The sequence below is a fragment of the Chenopodium album genome, chromosome 16, assembly GCF_948465745.1.
Source record: "Chenopodium album chromosome 16, dcCheAlbu1.1, whole genome shotgun sequence".
NCBI lineage: Eukaryota > Viridiplantae > Streptophyta > Magnoliopsida > Caryophyllales > Amaranthaceae > Chenopodium > Chenopodium album.
In genome coordinates this window covers 33,610,522-33,632,405 of record NC_137849.1, presented here as the reverse complement: position 1 = coordinate 33,632,405, position 21,884 = coordinate 33,610,522, and the positions used below count along the sequence as shown (strand labels likewise).

General features: G+C 34.1%; 2 protein-coding genes and 1 pseudogene across 2 annotated transcripts; 2 read left to right on the top strand and 1 right to left on the bottom strand.

The window, feature by feature from the left end:
• Positions 1-504: 504 nt before the first annotated feature.
• On the top strand, positions 505-3,379 carry LOC145584102 (heat shock cognate 70 kDa protein-like; annotated as a pseudogene).
• A 1,649-nt stretch (positions 3,380-5,028) lies between these two features.
• LOC145584101 (uncharacterized) lies at positions 5,029-5,403 on the top strand. Its single transcript, XM_081641029.1, has one exon. It carries the CDS (start codon positions 5,029-5,031, stop codon positions 5,401-5,403), a length of 375 nt encoding a protein of 124 aa, XP_081497155.1.
• A 300-nt stretch (positions 5,404-5,703) lies between these two features.
• On the bottom strand, positions 5,704-15,020 carry LOC145586391 (DEAD-box ATP-dependent RNA helicase 39-like). Its single transcript, XM_081643225.1, has 9 exons — positions 14,381-15,020; positions 13,357-13,452; positions 13,055-13,243; positions 12,837-12,977; positions 12,320-12,460; positions 8,929-9,071; positions 7,886-8,015; positions 7,749-7,797; positions 5,704-6,333 (listed from the first exon to the last, which is right to left on the bottom strand). Exons 1-9 carry the CDS (start codon positions 14,948-14,950, stop codon positions 5,765-5,767), a joined length of 2,028 nt encoding a protein of 675 aa, XP_081499351.1. The 5' UTR covers positions 14,951-15,020; the 3' UTR covers positions 5,704-5,764.
• Between the last annotated feature and the right edge of the window lie 6,864 nt (positions 15,021-21,884).

Below are 21,884 nucleotides of genomic sequence, written 5' to 3'. Positions count from 1 at the left end.
GCAATCAATAGTAACGACAGGCGTCAAATCAGTCAATAAAATGAAATATTATTAGGAAATGATTTTAAAAACATTCGCTAATTACGACCGTTAATCAATCACTAATTACCCATTGTTTTAAAAAGCATTCATTTGACATAATTTCAAAATACTCATTTGACTAAAGTACTAAACAACTCTTTCACGTGATATTCAATATTTAAATTTTTGTAAAGACATGAAACAATGAGAAAATAACTATATTTTGGTAAAAATTTGTTCACAATAATTTTAGAATTTTTTTTGTTAAATATAATACTAATTTGATGATGAAAATTAAAATATACCGTGCATGCCACATGACCTAACCTAATAATCCTAAGTAATCACACCTCTGAACCTCTTTATAATAACTGCTTTACTTTTCTCTCAAATTCCCCATTATTTACTTTGCAAATCAACCTAATAAATTGCTTCAAACTAACACCCTAACCACTCTTTCTAAACAACAATATCACAAAAAAAAAAAAAGAAAAAAAAATGGTGGGAGAAGGGAAAAAAGAATGGCCGGCAATAGAAATCGATCTTGGGACGACATACTCCTGTGTTAGAGTATGGCAGCACAGCCGTGTTGAAATAATAATCCAATTTTAGGGCCTGATCATATTTAATGAACTGAGCTGAATTGAACTGAACTGACCTGAACTGATTGGAACTGAACTGAACTGAAGTTAGCTGAAATGAATATTTTATGAGAGAGGGAAATTAGAAGCTGAACTGAATTAAACTGATTGGAGCTGACTGAACTGAACTGATCTGATTGGAACTGAACTGAACTGAAATTAAGTAAATGTGAACAGACCCTTAGGCTAAAACCTCTAGTGAGGAAAAAATCAAAAAAAAAAAAAAAAAAAAAAAAAACCTTTGGATTTAATGCAACAATGGTTCTTTTTTGCTTTTTTTTTTTGGTTTTTTTCCAACAGAGCTCCCCCTAGCATCACCTTCTATAACTGGATCAACATTCTGAACCCTGCCGACGTACTGTTCTCTTGGAGCCTATCCCCTTAATCTTAGCGGAGTACTTCGTGATAGTATGGAGCTTGGGGTAAAGCAATGATCAAGGAAACAGAACGACACCATCTTGTGTTGCTTTCAATCAGGCTACTAAAAATCAGGCTACTTCTTATCCAATTAATACTATTTTTGGTTCGTTTTCTTTATCCTCCAATCTTCATCATATATTTTTATTGTGTTCGATGTATCATGTTACATTGTTACAATTTAATTTTTCTTTGTTTTCTTATATGACAACTTTATTTTGCAACATTTATTTGGTCACGGTTAATTTTCTTAACGTGTGTGGCTGTGGCGCGGTCGTGGCCAATTTAAGAATGATATACACTCATGTTGGATTAAATTAAACTGACTCTAAACCCTAGATGAATATTGTTGAATTGAAATTATTTTTATTAAATAAATATTTATTGTACACTAGCACTACTAAACTATCCATTATAATGTTCTACTGGATTTTATTTTTTTTTTTTTTTTTTTTTAATGTGTTGCTGTATATGTCAACATATAGCATCCATTTTAGAATAAAATAATTAACCCCAGTTGATTTGGAAATGATCTTTACACTTAAAATAATTATTGTTGATCGATTAATTGAAAATTATTGGTGTTGATTAGAACTAATATTTATTGTACACTAGCTCTACTGTATAATCTATACTTATGATTATGTTGATTTTCTAATGTGTCCAATGTATGTAAGTAGCATCTATGTTAAATCAAATTGAAATAAACTACAGATGCAAAGAGGCTTATTGGCAGAAGATTCACTGATGAAGTAGTGCAGAATGACATGAAACTCTGGCCTTTTAAGGTTATTTCCACGTCTGAAGACAATAAACCTGCTATCGTAGTCACCTATAAAGGCAAAGAAAAGCAATTTGCTGCAGAGGAGATCTCTTCAATGGTCCTGATGAAGATGAAACAGAATGCAGAGACCTACCTTGCCTCGGAAGTGAAAAATGCTGTTGTCACTGTCCCTGCTTATTTCAATGATTCCCAGCGTCAGGCAACAAAAGATGCCTGTACCATTGCTGGACTCAATGTCATGCGCATTATCAATGAACCAACCGCTGCTGCCATTGCCTATGGTCTTGACAAGATGGCCACTGATATGAAACAGACAGCTAAGAATGTGTTAGTTTTTGATCTTGGCGGTGGGACATTTGATGTATCTTTGGTTAGAATTGGTAAACAGGCTTGAGAAGTGAAAGCAGTTAATGGAGACACCCATCTAGGTGGTGAGGATTTTGACAGTAGAATGGTTGATTACTTTGTGGCCGAGTTTAAGAGAAAACATAACAAGGACATCAGTAAAGATCGCAAGCCTATTGGGAGGTTGAGATCTGCTTGTGAGAGGGCGAAAAGGATGCTGTCATCAACTACAGAGACTAGTGTTGATGTAGATTGTCTCTACAGAGACCAGTGTTTACTAATTGTATAAATCCTGTTAACCAATGTTTGGAAGACGCCAAGATGAAAAAGACTAATGTTGATGATATTGTTCTAGTTGGTGGGTCAACTAGGATTCCAAAAGTTCAAGAAATGTTGAAAGATTTCTTCAATGGGAAGGAGTTTTGCCAAAGCATTAACCCGGATGAGGCTGTTGCATATGGTGCTGCGATTCAAGCTGCAATCTTGAGCGGTGTACGTGACAACAAAGACTTTATACTTGTAGATGTCACTCCTTTGTCCCTTGGAATCAGGTATTATAGTGGTAATATGGCGATTTCATTCCAAGAAATTCTACCATTCCAGTAATAAAGTCGACTACTCTTTGCACTGCATATGATGGTGAGACAGCCGTTCCATTTAGTGTATTTGAGGGTGAGAGACCCATTGCCACAGACAACAACTTCTTATGTACATTTACTCTGTACGATATTCCTACAGCACCGAAAGGTAAACAAAAATTTGACGTTTGCTTTGAAATCGATACTGATGAAATCTTGACAGTGTCAGCGCAGCATATAGGAACTAACAATAAGAAACAAATCAGTATCACAAATCATAGTGGTAGGTTATCCAAAGAAGAAATTGATCGAATGGTAGGGGAGGCTAACAAGTACAAGGCAGAGGACGAGGAGCACAAAAAGGCTGTTAAGTCCAAGCTTGCGTTGCAGAATTATGCTGAAAGTATGTTAGACATGGTGGAAATTCACTGGAATAAGTTTCGAGAGGAGGATGCTAAGAAGATGAAGATGCGATTGAGAAGACAATCCAGTGGCTCGATTGGAATTTCAATCTCACTCAAGCTTCTGAATATGAAGAAAAGTTGAATGAACTCGAGAACATTCTCCTTGACAAACCAGAGATGAATCTGTAGTTACAGTTTTAACTTTCTGAAAGTATGCATGTTTTCGGTCTTTTTAGATTGTACAGTCATACATTTTTGGGTTTCTCTCGAGATGAATAATCTTCTGTCCTGAGACATACTGGTTCTCCCCTAGTTGCATCTGTCGGACTGCCCCCGTAGACCATAGGTTCTATACCCGGCTTGTAACTATATCATCCCTTTGTTGTGAAGCTGTTGTTAACAGCAGGCTCATTAGTAATTTAATCTTGCTCCAGGAATATGGAGCTATGATATTTGAACATTCGCTCATCTTTCACTACTTGGGTTTGTATAGGGTGTAGTTCTTAATTTGAATAAGGCATTATGCATTATCCTCTTGAACTAATTTAACAAGAAAAAATTGAAAGTGGTCGAAACCCAAAAAAAAAAAAGTTGGAATTGAATTCCATATACTTAAACTGTAGCCATTAAAAAAAATAAATAAATAAAAAAGTTCAAAAGGAAACAAGAAAAGTTACTTGGGTGTAAATAGAGAAAATAAGGAGTCAACCCTTGAAATTCAGTCAATGTCGAAAAACAGAGAAGAGGTTTGAGGCATTTTAAAAAACAATTCTGAAAAAATTCTTAGTTAAATTTTTTTAATCACTTTTTTTTTTCTTTATAATTTCTTTCTGAGAAAATACAAGTTGATATCAAATATCAACAAAACTTGTTAATATCAAGGCTAATTTTGTAAATTTAGCTACCACGTCAAGGGTAATTTTGTAATTTTAGCAACCACACCCCCTTTCTCTCCCCTCAATCACCACCGTGCAACCTCTACTACCACCTACAGCACCACCATTACCTTCACTAGCCGACCACCGCACCACCTTTACCTTCACTAATCGACCCCAGCCGACCACCACACGGCCTTTTCGTTCACCAATCGACCCCAGCCGACCATCACACGACTTCACCAGTCGACCACCGCACACTCTCCAGCACCACAGTCGACCGAACACCAACATTCGACCGCCGCAACACCACTAATACAAGCAAATCCCTTTCCCTAAAGGGTTTGTATGGCCCCAATTTTCATAAATTGCTACTAGGGTGTCTTTTTTTAGCCGGCCGGCGGCTTTAGATCCGCAAATGTCGTCGACCTTGGGCATGGGAATGGAGGAGAGAGAAGGAAGTAGTGGCCATGGGAATGGAGGAGAAAGAAAAATTGGTCATGTGAGGGGAGGAGAGAGAAAAATTGGTGATATTAACATATTTTTGTTGATATCGGTTATTAACTGGATTTGGCTCTTTCTTTCTACTCTAAGATTAATTGAGCATTTAAGCTTACTTGTAAAAGAAACCCGATTCGCCACAAATCCAAACCCTGTACACACCCTTTATCTAACGTGGTTTGGTGATTAGCAACAAATCCAAAACCTTGTACCAAAACCACTCTTCATAGGAACTTAATCCACATATAAAATAAATAATGCTAAGTAAATAACAAAGTTTGATCTTAAAGTAGTTAGCTTTATCCAAACTCCTAATACTTTAACAAACCCACTCATTGGTTTTAAAAACACCAACTACGCCACAAAAACTATATTCATATGGAACCTCTGTGTCACCCATCATTATAAATAAGAAACTCGTAAACTTGACATGATACACCTTTACCCTCTTACACTTTAGTCATGGCTCGCCTTCTCTCAGCAGCGAGTTCTTCCTTGAGTATGCCTCAAAGTGGATTTGCTGCTCTCACCCTTTTCTTCTGTGCCTTTACGCTTTTTATGTGTGCGTCTCACTCCAGAAGGTGGCGACGGTGGAGTGCTTGCTACACAAACAGGGGCAACGAGCCTGTTATACAGCAACTTCACAACGAAGGGATGATATATAGTCCGACAGAGGCAGGGGAGAACCAGTATGTATCAGGACCTGTTTGGCAGAAGAACATACTCATGGGGGGCAAATGCCAGTTACCTGATTATTCTGGCGTCATCATATATGACTCTGCTGGAAATACAGTCACACCAAACAAGCCTGCTCGACTTGCTCTAACTTGGAAGTAAACTTTAGCTATCAACTTTGTAAACTGATGATCAATTTCATCTGACACTGAAACTCTATTTCATTTCACCCTGAAATCTCTTCTGTATTTATTTACAAGCTGTTCTTGATTTAAAAAATAGCTGCATCAGCAATAAATCATTTTACGCTGATATAATCTATATATCGATTAGTGTTGAACCAATACTCTGTATTATATAGTGAATTGCTAGAAGTATGTGGAAAACTCTAACCCATAATTTGACAAGAATTCTTCTGATTTACAAATAACATTATAACTGCCTTAATCCCCACCCCCACCCCCCTCCCTCTCTGTCGACCAAAAAAGTACAGTTAACAAAATTTCAATCAACTTTTTGTCACCTAGGATGAACTTCGTCCTCGAAATCCAACAACACTTATCTTAGAGGGTCTGTTTGAGGTAGTTGCGCTTGTAAACTTTGAACCCTTGACAGCTTTCTTTGTAGGTTTGAACTGACCAACTACTTTACCAGATTTCGGTTTCGACTGACTTGTTGCTTTTTCATATTTTCCTTTAGACTGAATAGCTGCTTTTCCGAATTTTCCACCAGAGCTTTTCCTTTCAGATGCCTGAGTAGCAAACCTTTTATCAGCCATACCGGAGGATTTTGCAGAAGCAGCTCTGCCACGGCTTTTACCAGGCACGGCTGTGGACTTTGCTGGAGCAGCTCTACTACTACTTCTGCCAGGACCTGCGGATTTTTCTGGAGCAGTTCTGCCTCTGCTTTTCAAAGCAGAAGTCCTAATGACCTTCACATTACTTCCTAACTGTTGACTTATACGCGTCCTAGCAATATCCCTCCTTATGCTATCTACACTGAGGGATTCCAAGCACTCGTTTTTCTTGATAGCCTCCTCAATTCGCGTGGCCAATGGCACATCCCTCTTGGCAACCAAACTGGTTACTTTCCCTAATTAGAAAATGTACAAAATAAGAATGAGATCAATCATCATCAAGGATATATTGAACAGACTCACACAGAGACCAAACACACACACAGCAAGAGAGAGAATATCTTACTGTGATAACAAAGGATGAACGCAAGAACATTCATTAGGAAATCAGATTATTGACTACAGTTAATATTTTGGTATCCACATAACAACATAAGCAAAGCAAGTTTATAAATTCATATCAAGATCACACTTTTTGGGTTCTGTCAAGTCCTTGCAACAGTTGTAGGAAAATCAAGCCATATATTGAATATTGAGCAATCCAAAAGACAAGAAACGTTGATTGTACTTCTGCACCATCCAATAAAATGCCTAATCTAATGATCATTTAAAACTAAGCCCCTTCAAGTAAGGCTCGCCTTAAAAACCATACTCTGAGCACCATGTTTCACCTCAGATACCCTTGTCAAATTTTTAATTATTTGATGTGGATCACTTCGATACTAAGCCGAACCCAAAACAAAATAGGACAGTCCAAACACCAGTATTGTGGCTGAGTGTATGTAACGATGAAGTAGAGCATTGGGTTCATAACTATTGTTAGATTTAAAAAAGTGAATTTATAGATTACAAGAGAACATGGAGGAAAAGCTGTCTACAAGAGTACCAAGTAAAATGATATAAAGAACTCAAGTCCTATAAAAGGCCCTTTTCCTAGGCCATGATTGCCGTAGTTAGCTCCGACTTTCAAGTTTCAAAATTTATTTCTTTATAATTTTACTACAGATTTGTTGTGCTGGACAAAAAGCTAAACCCAAAACAATCTGAAATGACAGCAGAGAATCAGGCATATTCTCCAATAAAGGGCTAAAACTATACCAAACAATAAAGGGCTAAAGCTTACCGAAGACCCAATATTCAATTATTCAGTCAAAAGCAGTAAACCTTAATCCACTACATACTACGTAATTGTTAAGATGGTGTTTGGACTCAAAGGTGGTTTGTCCTTTGCTATTGTTTTTTTCTCTTTCTAATCAAGAAAATATGCATACTTGACAGCTTCGTGGGAAGCATGTGGCCAAGTCAGGTCAGCCGGAGACCTACAAAAGATCTTTAGGCTGGACCCCTCTGGCTTGAAAGACCAAACAATTAGAAGCAGAAGCCCTCAATCACCATCCACATGGTCATAGAAAATAAGAAATGACCTCTGGTCATTACCCGCTAGCAACAGATCCACAATATGGAAAGGCCATATGATTAAAGGCCTTCGCTTATGTATTTCACACATCCAACTAAACATATATTACTAGTAACAACATGAATGAAAATCAATACTAAGATATATTCAAGATAACAGGCCTTTCCAGGTTTAGGCAAAACATTCATCAAATTGGACAATCAATTATCAATTTCAGTTACAGTTTTTAGGTACCTTTAGCACCCATACGTGCAGTTCTTCCAGTGCGATGGAGATAATCAACCTGCACAATTGTTGATTGAGATTCAATAATTTGGAAGGAAAGACTTCACATAACAAATAGAAAGCAAACACTATGCTCTCATACTCACAGAATTCTTAGGAAAGTCAAACATGATAACATGGTCCACATCCAAGTCAAGTCCCCTAGCAGCCAGATCAGAGCAGACCAAAGTGGGACAATCACCATCTTCATCTTTAAACTTTTTGAGATTCTCAACCCTTGAACAAGCATCAAAGAAATGAGTGAATAATCCAATTAATGTATGAGTTTAACATGACAATTCAACAAATGGAAGCAAGAAATATAATTGTGGGTGGGGAATTGACACAAGTATGGACACTTCATCATGGGCCCAAACATACATTTTTTTCATGAAATAGCTGAGTAACACCTAAACACGTATCGTGATGAACATCTGACTTTAGATTCTTCCATAAAAAGCATATTTTTTCAGCAGCTAATATCACAATGCCTCTTAAGAATAAACAGTTCCCTCCAAGAGACCTAGACACTGCATTCAAGGAAAGAATATACAATACTCAGGAAAAAAAGGTACAACTAGCACCATTTTTCTGTGAATATCAAGTCTTCCACATGTGTGCAAAAATGATTCCCAAAAAAATATTTGCATTACTTTGCCATTTCTAAATCAACCACACCCCACCCCTCTCCCTAAAATATTAAAAATGGAAGGAACAAGCAAAGAAATTTTCTGGTTGCAGCATGCCTTGTTTATATCCCCGGATTGTAAGCATTGTCCCAAAGTATTGGTATAGCAGGCGGTTTTCAGCTTTAGAGTCTCATCAAATCACTCAATAAACCCAATGAAGTGGAACAAGAGCATTATCACTAAAATAGGCTTCAGAAAATTAATTCCATCTGTATTATGCTGGAAAATGGACAAGTTGGCCATCATAGAGATGCTCCAGAAAGGAGCTTCCAGCAAACTCATGACAAAGTAATGCAATCAACCACTTGATACAATAAAAGAAACTGACACTTATGAAAACTGCTATTAAGTAAGATTGGACCTAAGGTTTTGACGTTTTGTCTTTATCATGTTTAGTTATATAATGATGCACTTCCATTAATTATAAATATCTACTCCAAAGTTAGAACTGTTTGTCTTACCTTTGTTCTGCAGGGACTTCTCCATGATAATTAACTGTAAAGATTTGATTTTCACGGAGGAAGTGATCGACAGCACGACTTGAATCCAAAGTATTACAGAAGACCATGACTTTATTTCCTTTGGACAGGCTAGGTTCAAGAACCTGCATTGACAATAAAACGAAAAAATGAGTGCCATACATAACAACACTTCTGAATTTAGATGAGTTAGGTGTGGTGTCAGATATGCAACTAAGAACTTAAGATCCCATACCCACAAAAAGCCCATGTCAGATATGCAACTAAGAACTTAAGATCCCATTCCCACAAAAGGCCCAAAATTTTCTCAAATACTTTAATCCTTTGAGGTCTTTACATAAGAGCAGTAAAATCCAAGAGAAAAAATAAAGGCAGGCTAGCTGGTAAGCAGGAAAATAGGCTATCCTCTAGTGAAAAATCTCCTTTCTTCAGCTATTCTAAAAAATCATTGTGCTGGCCTATCTTCCGAAAGAAAAAAAATTAAAAAAAAAAAAATCGTTTAGCGACACAATTGTAGAGAAGCATTAAAAGAAATTCTATTATTTCATTCACTTGGAAGTGGAAAAAAAAAGGTTACGGGCTAACATCTTACAACTAAAGGATTTAAATGATTGCATAAACGCCATGAAGTTTACTCTAGGGAAGCATGATTAAGAGCATGATAGCCAAAAAAGCACTTGATAGATAATGAAACTTGAAGTCATCATGAGTCATGAGAACTACGTGTAATCCTCCCTTTTCAGAGGAAAATGAACAAAGAAAGTTTCCCTTATGTTAGAAATTATTCAAAGGAAAAACTAAGGCCCTGTTCATTTCAGCTTAAAAAAATAATATTAAGTAATAATAATTTCAATTCAGCAAAAATAAGTTCAATTCAGTAAAATTAATTTCAGTTCAGTAAAAATAATTTTAGTTCAGTAAAAATAAGTTCAGTTCAGTAAAATTCAGATAGATTATCAGTAAAAATAATTTCAGTTCAGCAAAAATAATTTCAGTTCAATAAAATTAATTTCAGTTCAGCAAATATAATTTTGTTTCAAGTAAAAATAATTTCAGTTCAGCAAAAATAAGGTGAAGTGAACGAGGCCTAAATCAAAAATAAACATCTCACTAAATCAAAAAATGTAAGCTGAAAAACGAGTGATAAATTCTTACTCTAGAGCCCTATCTACTTTGTATGATTTTTAATGTTTCTTAGGCCTTTTAGTTTTAGTCATGCTTGTTTGCGCGGTGACCTTTAACAGTGACATAGATCAATTTTCTAATGATTGTTGCACCTTGAAGCAATTCTTGCACCATCCTTTATAAAATCAAATAAGCCTCCCTGTACTTAGCCTTCACATCCAAGTTAAGCTTCATTACCAGTCACCATTCAAATCAACTAAGATTTGATCTTTGATCGAATCTATGCCTTCCTCTCAGCTTGTGACTTTGATGTATTCAAACTAAACTCTCACCTAATAGCCCCTTTCAATGTCCCTCTCATACTTTCACTTGTGCCCACTAGACACCCTCAAATTGCAATACACAGCTAACAAAGAAACAAAAGTGTGTACAAGACTCTGACCCTAACGATCTAATCCATGCCAGAGTTTTTTAGCGCTCAAACTTGCAAGATGGAAATGATCTTTGGCTTTTGAGCATTCACATGCTTCCAGGTTCCGTCCACCTAGAATTAAAACCTAAAGCAAGCAATGCATGCACATGCATTGAATACTTTTGTGTGGCTTCGGGCAGGTGGGTTTTTGGACATATGGGACATGTTTGTAACGATAACATCAGAAACAATCATAAGTATGTGGAAACGGATTATCATGCTCAAAACAAGAATAATAGAATGAAATCAAATTATGGTCATTATCATCAGCCACCAAAGGGCACTTGAGGTCATTGTTCATGATTACACAATCAAAAGAAATGCATTACACGAGCTCAAATTGATTTCACTTTTATAGACCTCATAAAGCAGATTAATGCACTAAAAAAGCAGAAAGAAAGTGCAATCACAAGCAAAGTAAGACCAAATGGAAAACTGCCAATAGATAAGTGAGCTTCAAACAATGAAATATACTGCATGAGCCTCAAGAAATCTGAATTTCAGATTTGTTTTGATAACGCACAATTTTAGCTATTAGCATATCACAGTGTTTATTCTTTTTTTTTTGGGTGGTATCGTGCTACCTCTTACCTAACAATAACCTTCACGCGATCATTGAGATGATTTAGTTATTATAAAATTTCCCCTAAACCAAGATGAATTAGATAAAATAACGACACATTGTTCCTACAATAAAGAATGAAAGAATCAAATTCCTAAAACGATATTTACAACAACAAAGCCTTAGTCCCAAAATTACTTAAAAAATAATTAATAAAAAATACTTCCTTTGTTTTTTTTAGTTGACACCTTTCTATTATCACACTTGCCAACGCATGTTTTTAACGCTTAATACCTCTAAATATCAACATTGTAAAATTATAAAAAGTAGATATTAATAAAATATATATCAAGACGATTTAAACAAGATCCCACATGACTATATTTTATCTTATCTATAAGTCACAAAAGTGAGACAAAATGTAATGTGTGAATAGTGTAAAAGTCAAACGGTGTCAACTAAAAAAAAAAACGGAGGAAGTAACTCTTAGGTGAACACGGATAAAACCTATCATAATGGGCCCAACTTTGGATTTCTAGGTCTTAAAGTCTTCCTAAAAAATAGACTTGAAGGTCAAACTTTATATCCTTTCCCATTATGTCACCTGACAACATGCCTCACTCATAATTGGAGTTCAGGTTACCACATTTTGCTGTCTTTTTTTCTCTCCCAGACCTCAGGATCTAGACATCATGCCAATTACAGCCAAAACGTCACATCCCATAAGTACCATGGGCAAGACCTCTGCCAAGTGAAGAATCTGAGACTCCAAGTAGCACCTCCTATAGAGGTTTAAGTCTGAAAAAGCACTATACCCCTAGGTTCTTTTTTAATTTGCACAAAGTTGAGTGATCACTGAGAACTCTCAAGGGATGTCGCTGCTTTAGACAGAGCAACCCAAGTCTTCCAAATTCAGGAACTAATTTGAAGTTGGTTACACTTAAAGTTAGGTGGACTTCCATGATCACATATTTGCTGGGAAGTCCAAAGAATGTTAGAACAGATTATTCTTCGGAAACAAAAGGATAAAAAAAAATAAAAAATAAAAAAATAGCATATTTTGATATTTACAACAAGCCAGTGGAATGCATAATTTTGAGAAACAAACCCCAAAAAAATGTAGGAATACTAACATAAGTTATATAACCTTATGCAAAGCAAGATGCGGAATCAATATCATCAACAGGGAGGTAATAACACATGACAAAACAAACCTGTAACAGCGCTTCCAGCTTGTTCTCAGCTCCTGCAAGTCTTATAAAATCATGACGAGCAGATGCGACCTTTTTATGTAAAGTTGAAGTGCGCAAATGTGTAACGCCTTGAAATTCCTCATCAACCAGCGTTTGAACTGCCTTTAATCCAATAACTTATTAATAGTGAAACAATATGAATCTAAAGGTTGCATAACCTGCTGTTAACTGGTGAAATTCCAGAAAGTAGACATTGTAACAAAACTTAACCAGCAATATAGTCAAACTTTAACAAGGCAATCATCCAGAGTCAGGGAAGGTACCCTAGCACTATGAAGTTGGGATAGCAAAGCAATTTTCACACAGCTATCTTGGCTGATTTTACATGACATCTTAATCATTTGAACTCCTTTTTTTTTATTATTATTAAGATATCAACATTAATTTTCCATGCATCAGAGGAAAACGTCAATAAATAAAAGGAAAATGTGAACAGTGGAACTTTTAACAAGCCCTGTAACATCAATAAAGAACATACCTTTGTCATTGTTGCAGCAACTAAGACAGTTTGAAACCCAGGGTCATTAGGTTTAGATGCACGATTCTTGAGCGGGGCAAGAAACTTACGAATATCAGGACCAAAGCCATGATCAAACATGGTGTCTGCCTCATCCAAAACCTGACATATTTGTTAAAGTCATTGTTATAAGCTAGTCTAAACTCAAGGAGGTCAATAATTTATTTATATATACTCACCACATATTTGATATCACCATAGACCATATTCCCATCCTCAATATGTTGTAAAATCCTCCCTGGGGTTCCAACTACCATATCTATGGGGACATTAAGTGAGTCTTCCTGGGGTCGTAAACGACCACCACCACTTACCATAATAGACCTGAAACGTGCATGATGACTGATGGACTTTGCCACACGAAATACCTGTAAAACCAACCCAAGGTCTAGAATAAAAGTCCATACTCATAAGAACAGACCTGTCGTTCAAAATCTAGTTTAGTGATCAAATAAATTCTGAATGTAAGAGAATGAAGTACCTGTTCAGAAAGCTCCCTTGTAGGACTAAGGACAACAGCTCGTGGACGCCTGGGTTTAATCCGGATGCCTGAGATTTCTTCATCTCGCCTCAATAGCTAATAAGTTTTAGTATCATTAGCCAATAATAGCATAAAGCATGTAGCACTTTAGCTCAAAAAAATATTTTGTCCTGAACGGCTAAACTTGCATCATAGTTCACAAATTGAAGCAAATATGACTTCTGGCCAGCAAGTTACAGAATTAGAAAAACTCTCGGCAACACGAAAGATACAGATATACTGTGGATCAGAAAAAATTATAATCAAGGATAACAAGTAGTCAAATCTTGGTATTGGTACGAAGCCATTTAGAAAGGTAACAAAATTTTGTTTTAAAAAAGTTTGTGAAAAGGTTTCATCAAATCCCAAATATTGGGTTTATCAAATTAGTGGTTGTTGTTGTCTCATCAAACCCAAATACAACTCTACCTACTGAAAGAATTGTAAAGAAACTAATACGAAGTATGAGAACTCCTCTCTGCTCCCCCCCCCCCCCCCCCCCCCCCAACCCACCCCAAAATTTGTGAAATTGGTGATATAGGATAAATACAAGCTATTCTTGTTACCGAGTTAGTGTATATATCTAACAATACACTCCAATTAGTGAGTTCCACAATTTTAACGAATAGCACCATGACACCATCTAATGTAACCGTCCACTGTATGAAAGCTAAGAGAATTAGGACTATACAAATTATAAATTATGACATTCGGAATTCTCCATGACTGCACATTAAACAAATAGCAAAAACTTGTAATACAACAAGTGTATTATAATACAAGTATACAACATTCCCAATTCACATAAACTAAACCTCACATAAGGGGTGATTTCTATATAAATAGGGGTGTGGCTAATCCTGTCGTATGCAATACACCCGTTGTAAACCGAACAGTAATCAAATACATCATTTCGAGTTGTATCCACATAAAATTACCAATAGACAATCAAACAAATTAAAAAATGAGCTTAAAAAATCTTCACCTGAACAATGGGCAACAAATAAGCCAAAGTCTTGCCAGACCCAGTATGAGACCCTAAAACCACACTATTCCCTTCAAGAACAGCAGGAATACCAATACATTGTATTTCAGTAGGAACAGAAATACCCATTTCTTCCAAAGCAGCAATTACCTCATCACTCAACCCCAACTCACTAAAATTTGAAGCCAAACTATTAGCACCACCCCCTTTCTTCTTTGAATTTTTGCCAAAACCCTCTTCAAATTCACCATTACTAACCAAATTAGAAGCAGATTTTGGAGATGGGGTTTTGATTTCTGGGGTTTTAGGGACATCCTTGAGGTGTCTAACCCTTAACTTTTCGAGAAGAATTGATTGTTTGGTGGGGTCAGAGAGTTCTGAAGCTGCTTCAACAGTGGTAATGGAAGAAGAAGAAGAGGAGCAAAGAGGCCTAAACCCTAGTAAAACCCTGTGAGGGTAAGTGAGTTTGCGAAGTGAGCAACAATGTTTGGATGTTGAAGAGAAAAGGGAGTGAGATAATAGATTGGAGGAGAGAGAAAGTGTGAGAATGGTTCTTCCTGTTCCTCCCATGTTTGCTTCTTCCTCGTTTGCAGCTTGAGGATTGAGTTTAACCCGATGAGAGTTGAGAGGAAGGAGTAAGGGTATAAATTGAGCATACCAAGATTACCAACTAGCGAGCAACTTGAACTCGACTCAGTCAAAGCTCTACTCGAGTTGGCTCGTGCTCGCTTAAATCAGCTTAAAACTCGATAAGTGTATAAGAAACTCAATATTTTTTTGTTTTTCTCTCTTTAAAAACAAAAACTTATTTTAACACTTAATAAAATGTCTTAGTAGGAAAAATTTATATAAAAGAAGAAAATATAATCAACAAATATTTGAAATTTAAGAGACCTAAACCTTTAAACAAGTAGCTCATTGTAATCAACTCGGCTCGACTTGAAACTTAACGAGCACGAGTCGACCGACATTCTGCTTGTGATCGACTCGCTCAAAAGTTAATAACAATTACATACTCAAAAGTCAAAGCTAGTTTATAAAGCGTGCATAAGTCAAACTAATGCACAAATTAAAACATATGCAATACCAAAAAAAAAAAAAAAAAAAAAAAAAAAAAAAATTAAAAACATATATGAAGTATCATTTAATTAAAGATCACGCAAGTAGTCCGCTATTGAATAGCATCTTTTTTAAAAAAAATTGATGCCGATGAAAACCATTAACGTTTTTTTTTTTTTACTAAACTGAAAACCATTAGTTTGGGGTTCGTTTGGCATCACCGTGTTTTATAATTTATACATAATGAAAATATAATAATGTGGGGTTTTGTTAGATTCGTCGCGGGATATATTTTCAAAATATCAAGTTTTTATAAATTTTGCTTTTCGGTAATTAAAGTGTAACACCCTAGAAAATTCCTTTCCTTTAAAATACTTGTTTTGCTCTTTTAAAACTAAAAATAGGAAAATCTAAGACATTATCGTCACCGTGAAAACGACTAAGGCAACTATCAAAGACACACAGCAGAAGACTATCTTTAAAAACATTCAAAACAATTCAACTTTAAAAAGTCAACCAAATGAAAGTAAAGTCAAACCAAAGTAAAACGAAGTCAACGTACAACTTGGAACCATTGTAGGCCCATATCAAAACTAAACCAACTTAAAAACCATTGCGTTAGTCTCACAAGCATAATATGATGAAATAATTAAAGCAATAAACACATCATAAACTTATGGAAACTAGCATGATTCGCTCTTCACTCATGCCCATCATGAAATGCTTCATCACCTGAAAAGCTTCTCTCTACTTGTTTCCACTACTCTCCATTAAAAATGGGTCATCATAGGGGCAAGGTAAAGACAAGGCCAAACAAACACACTTAAACACACAATCAGCAATCGTAATTAAACACACTAACATGCTATCACCTATCAACACACGACTTATCTTGTTGCACCTGTTTACAAGCATACAACATACAACATGACTCTCAACTAAAATAACTAATTGATTCATTTAGCATTGATTACGCATCGAATCGGGTTTCCCCCTAACCTGTCCCAATAAAGGAGTACTAACACGGGAGCTAACCGTGCCAGTATAAAATAACCACTCGTAAGTGGCGGAATTCCTGCGCATAATAATTAAAGGAAAAATACAGCGTCCTGTACTCCCAGTAGAAGTTATGGTCAAATATAAAGTCACACAACCCCCCACCCATATGTTCATACTCAAGGTATATACGTTCCAAGAGTTTTGGTGCGTAATCTCTTTTACTTTACGTTATTTACATTTTAATAAACTTGGTGATGACTCACAAACCATGACACATTCACACATTATAATTATTCAAACAATTAAACATTCCAATTTAATTCTTGAATAATAGTGACCACATAATATTTTAATGTTGAACCCTTTTTAATCTACCTCGGTGCCAAGGACACCTTAACCGCGTAATGCGCCACAATTTCTATCCCTCGGTGTTAGAAACACCTTAAGTGCACTAAGGCACCAATATATAATTTATTCCTCTTGTACATAGACACCTAAGCAGCTCTTTCCTCATGCTTATAGCATCAATAAAAATTATATGAACCATAATAAAATTCTTTTTTAATATTCCAAACCAAATTAAACATTTAGTTTAATTAAACATGCTCTCTATCATGCCAATAATAAAAGTGTGGTTCATATACAACATGCCAAAATAATTATTTCCATTCAATAATACATCACAAATAATTCATGCTTCATATTTCAATTACCAACATCAACCAGTTAATAAATTTCAATCAAAATCTATCATGATACTATTTGAAATCAATTATTCAAAGTCTAGCATGTTCCTACATCACCAAATAAATACCAAGTACGCGAACGTACCTTGAATACGATCTTAAAATCGCCACGACTAACGAAAATCACTTACTTGGAAGTCTCCTACAATCCAAAATTATAATATGGCATTAAAATCTACCCCACACAAATTTCCAGCAATATATACTTTTATTAAATCACTCATAAGTTAATTAAAACAAGCTGAAAACTAATTTTAAACCCCTTACTTTAATCCTAATTAATAAGTAGTCAAAATTCCTTCAAGAAACTTAATTTTTAGCTTACTAACAAGATTTCCAGCAATATTAATTCACAAAAACTTGCTGTAAATATACTTTAAAACCCTCAAATTAAAGATTTAAATCACCCTAAAGCATACTCCTTCAATAATCAATTATTTACAAATCTAGGGTTTCAAATTTGGGGCTTTTTAATTAAAATAAAAATCTGAAAATTAATTTGCATCATACTTATAATCAAACATCATAAAATCATCACAAAACCCATAAATCATAATTAGATTGAAGAATCAAAGCAAAAGAATAAAAAATAGTTTTTTTTCGAATGGTGCGCCAGACAACAGCCACGGCACCACAACCGGCTGCTGTAGCGTTGCTGGTGGCGCCACTGCTGTCGCCGGCGACTGTTGGTGGTGCGGCAGCCCGCCGGTGGTGTGGTGGTGGCCGGCGGTGGTGCGTGCAAAAAGGGGAAGGGGAAAAGAAAGAACAAGAAAAAGAAAATAAAGGAGAAGGGAGAGAAAATTTACCTTGGGTATTTTCCACTCTGGGCAAAGTTTAATTTGTCCATGTGTTGAATATTTATACCCCTTTCTCTAGAAACCATTCTAACCTTAATTTCCCTTTCTATCCTTACTAATCCCTTTCCTAATAAAACTTAACTTTATAAAATTTTCCTTTTATAAAACTTTCTTAAAATAATCCCAACTTATTAAAATAATTAATTAAATAAAACTTTCCTTTTATAAAATATTTCCAAACTTATTTAAAATAAATAGTTAAAATGCCATAAATAATTCATTTCGAATTATTTAAATACTTCACAAAATACTTATTTAAAATAAAATACGTATAAAAATACGTGGTATTACATAAAGATATTGACGATTGAAGTTTGCATTGGCATACGTGACTAAAGAAAAATGTCAACTAAAAAACGGAGGAAGTATGATATATGTCATATAGCAAATCAAAAATTAGTAAAACTTATTAAAATCATGATAATTTTGAAAACTGACAACAGAAAAGTGGAAACACCTTTTTCTTATTTCCTGTGTTTGGTTTTTTGTTTTTAAAAAAATCTGAAAACTGAAAACAAAAACAATGCCAATTAGTGGTATTTTAAAATAATAAAATAAAAATTCCGCTAATTCATTTAGTCTTTTATACGGAGTATTTAATTACACCCACTAATTTCAATCTCGAAATATTTAATTGAATGGTCTAGTTTTAATTTTTCTTCTCATCACATGCATCCTTAAAGGTATATCAATTAAAAAAGTATTATCATGTTTGAATCGTGTTTCGTATTAAAACTCAAATTCAAGCTTAATCAAGCTCTCGTATAGTATTTGAAAAAAAAACTCTCGTATTGTTTATATATAGGGTCGGCTAAGAGCTTGTGCAAATAGACCCTTAGCACATGGCCCCAAAATATTGAGGGTCCAATTTCGCAAAGAGCTCAAATCTTAAGAAAAAAAAATAAAAAAAAATGTATGTTTTTCTCGCGCTTAATAGGCAACTTTCCATCTTCCTCCCGTTTACTCCAATTCAACGCTCAATTTATTCTCTTTTGTAAAATAATCTGAATTTCCATAAAATTTCTAAACCTTCTATCTTCCCTCATACAATTATAATTTGATATTAATTTTACCCAATTTTCCAATTAAACTTTTTCCTTCCTCAATCAATTTCAACGGATGTGCAAATGATTTTCTTACTTCTAAAGGAGGAATTAACTTCAAATCTCTTAATTTTCGTATTTTAAACGACAATTTTGTCTTTTTTTTAAAAAGAATTTCCTTTCTTTAGTTTTTCTATGAGCTTATTATTTGCCAATTTGCCATTTTAAAGATAGAAACTCAAAGAAATGTTGAAACGGGTATTACATAATCGATTAATTGTGGGTTGTCGAGTTGCAACAAGCAAGTAATCCCTGTATTATATTAATTGTTGCGGCAAACCTTGTTTCAATCCTCTTTGCAATTTCAATTAGCATAAAGTTTTTTTAGGGCTTCGTTTAAAATAGTGAGATGTTAATTTTTTTTTTTTTTTTTTTTTGGGAAATAATTCCTAATTTTTTTTACTAGGGCCCAATTTTTAAGGTTAGAACAGGGCCCCAAATTGATTATGACGGTCCTGTAATTATATCCAAAAGCTTCTGATTAGGGACCCAAATTGATTAAGACGGCCCTGTTTATATATAAAAGTTCCCGATAAGTTTGAGGGTAATTTATCACATCACTAATAAATAAAGTCGGTCTCGCTGCCAGACCATGAGATAGCGACAGTTAGCATTCCAGTTTTTCGCCAAGTGTCGAGACACGTAGGCGACAAATAGGTTTTATTGTGACACATATGATTCTACGTTAGCGAATTTTGTATAACTTTTTTAAGATAAAATTGTTGTATAGAGTTTTATTATCGATATATTTCTAATATTTCATATATACAAAATTAATCATAATTTTTAATAAATATCCTACAACGCAGTTTTATTTCCACTATAAAATTCGTTTTAAAAAGTTCTTTAAAATAAGATCATTAATAATATATTTGATTTATTTAAAAAAAAATAGAAAAATAGTAAAAATAAGTTTAATCTGTAAAAAAATAAAAAATAAAAAATTATTTGATAAAATACTTTCGGTTCAGTTAAATAATTTAAGTTCAATAAAAAATAATTTTAAGTCAATAATAACATAGATATCTTAAATAATCCTTTTGATAAATTAAATATATTTTTTTTAAAAAAAAAAACATTATTATATAATTAAGTGATATGGTATCGTATACCTAAGTATCCTGCATTATAAAAAAAAGACTAGTTTTTGGGCCCGTTCTATATGCACGGGTTGTGCTTAAGTTATTAGTTTTATTTAAAACTTTACAAATTACTTGAGTCATCGTCTTTTAACAAGTTATAACATTTTACGAATTAATATTAATAATTGTAGAAAAATGAACAGCTAAATTAGGCTTGTAATTATCTTCTCAAGCTATACCATCGCAAATTATAACCAATTCAAATTTTCTAACCCTAAACACTATAAACCTTAGATTGCGAAATTGATAGAAAGATTACAAATAGAAACAAACCTTCTTCTGCTTCATTTTGTTACTAAAAGGGATGAAGAAGCTCATCCTTAAAAGTGGAGAACGTGAAACGGTGGAAGAACGCATAGTTTTTTTTTTTTTTCAAACTTTCGTTTATCTTAAGGTTCAGATAGAGAAATGGTTAGGGGGTTAATGATTATGAGGGTTGCGGTTCCTCTGGCCCGTTCCCGGGTTGGGTTAGGGGAACATATGAGCGATCACAAGGGTTTCAAAGATTATTCAACACTGCATGTAACATGAAAAATTACGTGAAAATTATTAATAAATTAACAAATTGTGTAAAACTGCATGTAGATTATATTATACACATTTGACACATATAAATATATCAAACTGATAGATTATTCTCTTTTTGTATATCCTCTTTCATACTGATGTATTGCACAAGCTAAAATTTAGTATATATTATATAAAATTAGTATATATTATATCATATAAAATTATTATAAATAATTTGTATCAATCATAATTACTTTTTCGGAGATACACAACTACAATATTGTGATGTGAATTCTCGACTAAGAATAAGCGATGTATGAGACATTCGAATCGAACTCGAGTACAATTGGTAACGTATATCGAATCATAAATTACAGGTCAGTCAGTTGGATTTTGGAATTACGAGTGGTGAAAGCACGGAACATGTTCTTGGTTAAACAAGTTGTCATATTTTCAACGGACTCTTGATATTCGATTGTAATAAAATTTGTCCCTAAATAGTACAAGCCTATATAATAGGAAATTTATTGACATTAAATAATTAAAGGAGAAAAATTTTAGTATATATATATTATATAAATTAGTATATATTATATCAATCATATGAGCATAAAAAAAATTGTACACTTTCATAATAAGTAGATAATGTCCGTGTGATGCACGGTTTGTTTAAATTTTTTAAATAATTATATATATATATATATATATATATATATATATAGGGGAGTTTTTTCCCGATTTTTTGAAGAGCCACGTAGGATTTAATTCGCGCCATGTAGGATTATAAATTTTAATTATAGCCAATTAAATAAGAGATTATTAAATTTCTTTAGAATTAAATAATTCAAATGCCACGTAAGCAAAATTGGCGAATGAAATTTTTAAGTTTAAATTAATTAAATATTATATATTATCTTTTAAAATTAGGAATTTTATCTAAATATATAACAAATTTTAGCACATTAATACAAAAAAAAATTATTTAAAAAAAAATCAAACAAACCGTGCACCGCACGGGCTTCATCTAGCTTGTTATATATTTAGATAAAATTCCTAATATTAAAAGATAATATTTTTTATTAATTTAA